At 40.1% G+C, this 5,131-nt stretch overlaps 1 protein-coding gene across 1 annotated transcript in view; it reads left to right on the forward strand.

Moving 5' to 3' along the window:
• Positions 1–5,131, forward strand: part of Slc22a16 (solute carrier family 22 member 16) — a 78,270-nt gene that overhangs the window by 6,004 nt on the left and 67,135 nt on the right. The window contains 2 exon segments of the mRNA XM_008852451.1: positions 3,751–3,854; positions 3,857–4,229. Of these exon segments, the coding sequence (XP_008850673.1) occupies positions 3,751–3,854; positions 3,857–4,229 (477 nt within the window).

Here is a 5,131-nt window from a genome sequence, read left to right on the forward strand (position 1 = left end):
GTCTAGTAATCATCAGATATATAGAGATTAAAGACATGTGCAAACATCTAAGTGTTAGTAGCATTAAAAATGTAGGAAACAGCATATTTTTAAATGAAATGGAGATCTTTTTTAAAGGTTAAAAACTCATTCGATTTTATGTCTTACAGGGTTTATACTGAGTACAATATTATATAACCGTATTAATTCAACTGTAAACCCAAAAATTTACAGCCAATTTTGAAAGTGATGCATCTTAGCTCTGGAAATTGTTATTGAATATGTCAATGCTGTTGTAATAAAATGCTTCTTCTAATTATGTTGTTATTAAATAAATAATTAAAAAAAAAAAAAAAAAGAAAGCAGGCTGAGCGCAGGCCAAGGGAGCAAGCCAGTAAGCAGCCTTCTTCCGTGGTCTGTGCTCCAGGTTCCTGCCCTGAGCTCCTGCCCTCGTTCCCCTCCATGTTGAACTGTAAGTTGAAGGTGAAATAAACCCTTCCCTCCCACCCACCCCAAGTTGGTTTTGGTCAGTGTTTTTATCACAGCAATAGAGAGCTGAATAGAACAGCTAGCATTTCACAGACTTGGCAATTTGTCAGACATATTTATTAATACTTTACTATTGACTCACTGCACACTTTCTTTGAATTTCACTAGATTTTCCAGGCAGGGTGACATCACAGTGCCACACCATGTTTAGTTGTCTTACTTTCCTGCTCTCCTGGTCTGTGGCAGTTTTCTCAGTTTTTCTTTCCTTTTTTTTTTTTTTTTTTAAATGACCTTGACCATCATTTTAAAAATAATTCTGAGACAGTATTTCATGTGTCCGAGGCTGACCTCAAAGTCACTTTGTAGTTGAGGCTGACCTTGAAATTTTAATCCTTTTGCCTCCACCTCCTCAGCCATGGGATTATAGCTGTGCTCCAATGGTGGGCTTTTATTTTTATTTATTTTTTTAAAAGAAAAACCACAGAGGTGAAGCATCCTCATCAAATCATACAGCTACATCATGCCTTTGTGATGTTAACCATCTGTAGTTGGCAAAGTTGTGTTTGCTAGGTTTTCTCATTACAAAATCACTCCTTTTCCTCTTTTGCTACTCCTTTTTTAGATGGCTTTTCTTTTAAAAAATTAATTTAGGTTATCCTGTTATATGCCAGATTCCGAATAAAAATCACCAACACCACTTAATTAAAAGTAGCAAGGTAAAGTTTTATTTTGGCAGACTGGGCTGTCTATGTTGGGAATAGAAGCAGCCCCGAGCATCAGCCAGCCAGAGGTTTTACAGGATTACAGAAACATGGTTTAAACAGAACATCAGTGGGCCAATCAGGTTCACATAACAAAATTTGAATTTACCAATCAGCAACCTGTTATTGCACGGGCAAGTGAGGTGAGCTTACAGAAGCGAGTTAAGCAGTTAGCCAGGTGCAGGGCCTGATCAGAACATTCAGTGGTTTTGCAGTTAGGCCATTTCTTGGAACTGAAGGTTGCCTCTCCCTTCTGGGTATTTCCCATGAGTAGAGGAAAGGGCACTTCTGAAATGGCTATTCTAGGCAAAATGGAATAACTTAGGTTAGGTTAATTAGCTGAGATAGTTCAGTCCCACTCTATTCTTTGGAAACAAGACACTAAGTCAGATGCACTGTCAAGGAATTGTAGGAATTAAACTGTACTCCCTGGAGAGGGGACTCTACAGATAGTAACTGGAACTCTACAAGAAAGACTGACCTCTTTCCTTTCATTTGTTCAATCATTATTAGTGTGGGTTTGTCAAGATTCTCTAGAGAAATGAGCCAATAGAACACTGTCCCTCCCTCTCTTCATTGTCCCCTTCCTTCTTCCTTATGTATCTGTGTATGCATGTGTATACATATGAATATGTATATGTATATAGGAGCCTATATACAGACAAAGACATAAATATCTTTATGTATCTCTTCAAGGGTACAGTCCACCTAGATGCTTTCAGGTCTCTTATGCAGCTCTTATTGTCAAAACCCCTGAGCTCATCCTCTTTTACCACTCAGCTCAAGGACAAGAACAGCCAACCCATGCACTTATATTCCTTAGTTGTTCAAAGGTATTTTATACAGTCTCTAAACTTCTTGCCTCTTCCAAACGGTTGATGAGATGTCTCTAGTACATGCATTTTGTGTATCTCTATAAACAGTCCATACCATGAATTATCAGTATTCTCTTTATTTTTAGCATCTTTAAATTGAATTGGAGAGCCAATTCTGGAAACTCTATAACCAACGGAGAAAACCTGTTCTGGAAATTCTGTTCCTCTAGAATCATTCTTGGAACCCAAGTCTGTATTTATCAGGGATCTCCAGAGGTGTGTGTGTGTGTGTGTGTGTGTGTGTGTGTATGAGTGATTTACTGCAGGAATTAGTTCTTATGGTTAAAAAGGTTGAGCAGCTCCATGACTGCTATAATAGAAACAGAACAGCCCACCAAATGGATGCTAAAAGCTCTTGGAATGTGATAGTAATTAAGAATTTGGGGGCAGGAAAAGCTCAGAGACAGGAGATAGAGATGGGGGAGGTGAACAGGAGTCTTCCCCCCTGCCCCCTGGGGCGCCCCTGGATAGAATTCTTTGGTTCCCAAGGCTCTCACCTTCCTGTAGCCTTTGCAGCCCTGTGTTACCTTACTTATAATGTATGTGCTATGTACTTTCTGCTTTCATCCTTCACACATGAATATAAAAGCCCCCAAAACTTAAACAAGGGGTCTGACTCCTTTACTGAAGGACCCATGGGTCAGTCCTGCTAGCAGGATATTAAACTCCCTCTCCTCACCTGACTTTGGCTGCTGGTCTCTGATTTTTTCCATAACACTACCATCTGCATCCTGGAGAACCAGGAAAGCCAGTGGTGTATTCAGTCCTAAACCAAAGACTTGAGAAATGATGGACTTGGAATTTAAGTCCCAATTGGAGTCCAAGCATCTAAGAAATAAGAGCTCTGGTTGTCTTAGGACAGGAGAAAAGTAATGTCCCAGCTCCATTAGAAAGTGTGAGCATGCTCTTCCACATTTTTGGTTTATTCAGGTCCTTGAAGGACAGTATGATGCCCACCTTATTGATAAGGCTGAGCTCTGCTCAGTCTACTGACTGAAAGGCTAATCTTTTCTGAAAACACCTACAAGACACGTTCATAAATAGCATTATATCAGCTTGGGCCTTTTCAAAGCCAGTCAAGTTGACACATCTCAGTATAGATTCATGCTTGTTTATTTTATACATTGGACTATACACTGTTTATTTAGTAGATTAAGCAGTCTCATCTTTCAATATTAGGAGCCTTTACAGGTTGGTTCTCCTCCCCCTCTATTTTGCGTGTCCTCATCTTTTTGTGTTTTGAGCATTCTCTTGTGTTCTGATACTATACAATATCCAGGCTTATGTTGTATTTTCTGTGTCATGATCTTAGACCAGCTATTTTTTTTCCTGGCTCCTTTTATTGGAGAATAATATTTAGAAACCAAGATTTTGGAAGGGATGTGTTTGCTGTTATTGATTTGTCATTGCTTCTAGATCATCTCAGTAAACAGAGCTAGGTCACACGTGTGCAGGCACACACACACAGTACCTACAACGATTTCTGTATTTACCCATCTCTGTGTATATATGTATCATACACACACACAGGCACATATATATATGTATTAAGGTCAACCTGCTCGAGACCCTTCATATTTATTTCCCTGTGTTCTTTTCCCACTGATTGGTCAGATACAATAACTAGTGCTTTCTTCTCTTTACAGATTCCAGGTAATCCTATATGTTATATGTGCCTACCAGAACATGGCTTGCGGTATCCACTACTTCAGTTCTGTGGTCATGTCAGTTATCCCTGAGCATGTCTGCAATCCCCGGACCAAGTGAAAAAGGCTGTTTTCCACAACTTTTCTGCTTGGAGGTTGGAGGACATATTGGCCCTGCTGTCCCCAGACCAGAAAGATCATATCACAGTAGAGCTGCAGAATGGGGAGATCTGGGAACTCACAAGGTGTAGCAGGACTTGGAGGGAGAACACATCCCATGTGAACTATGAGTACACGGGCTACAAGCGTGACATTCCTTGCTCTGATGGCTATGTATATGACCAAAGCAAATGGAGAAATTCTGTGGTGTGTGAATTGAACCTGGTCTGTGACCAAAAATGGTATGCAGTCCTGATCCAGCCCTTATTTATGTTTGGAGTCTTGCTGGGAGCATTTATTTTTGGCTACACTTCTGACAGGTAAAAATGCAATGTGTAGGATTATTTCATCAATGTAGTGTTTATTTTTCTCTCTGGGTTTCCTAGAGGAACAGCAAATTATGTCCCAAACTACAGTTATTTTCATAGCTCCTATCTAGATGTGTGCACTGTTCTGATCCATTGTTTATGGATGCAGAGTAATGCAGCAGGAAGATGGGATCTGAGCAGTGTGCCTGGGTTTTGATGTTGGCTATGCTACTTATTAGCTGTGGTTGCTGGGCAAATTGACCGACTCATCTGTTCAGAATGTTAGTTTATAAGCTGGTGCCCCACACCCTACCAAAATCATTTTCTCTAAAGGTTTATTGAAAAAGTAACAGAAGAAAATACACTGGACATATTACCACTAAATAGGTAATGGTTATTGTTTTACTTTTTTTTTTTCTAAATAGACTTACTTTTAAAGAGCTGCAGCCTGGTCTTAAGTCATTATATCTAAAAAACTGAAAATCTGATTAATTGGCTTGTCATAGTTTCTTTATTCTGCCACACACTGGGCATTTTATAAACAATAGAAATACATTTTTCACAGTTCTGAAAGCTGGGAAGTTTAAAGTCATGGGCTCCAGAAATGAAGCCCTGTCCTTACAAAGCGAAAGGAATGGAAGGCCTAGAGAATACTCCCTTCCATCTTGAGCATCCCCCCTTTTTTTGTCTCTTTGAGACAGGGTTTCCCTGATGTTGGAGGCCAATTGAGACTTAAAAGAATTAAAGGAGCTGAAATCGGCCATGACAGGCTACGGGCCTACCGCCCCGTACACACTAGCCCTCCTTGAAAATATAAGTGAAAACTGGCTCATGCCCAATGATTGGCTTTCCCTGGTGCGGGCCACCTTGTCAGGAGGGGGATTATGTTTTATGGCGCACAGACTTTGTGGAAA

Source organism: Nannospalax galili, unplaced genomic scaffold (genome assembly GCF_000622305.1).
Source record: "Nannospalax galili isolate Female #2095 unplaced genomic scaffold, S.galili_v1.0 scaffold646, whole genome shotgun sequence".
In the NCBI taxonomy this organism is placed as follows: Eukaryota; Metazoa; Chordata; class Mammalia; order Rodentia; family Spalacidae; genus Nannospalax; species Nannospalax galili.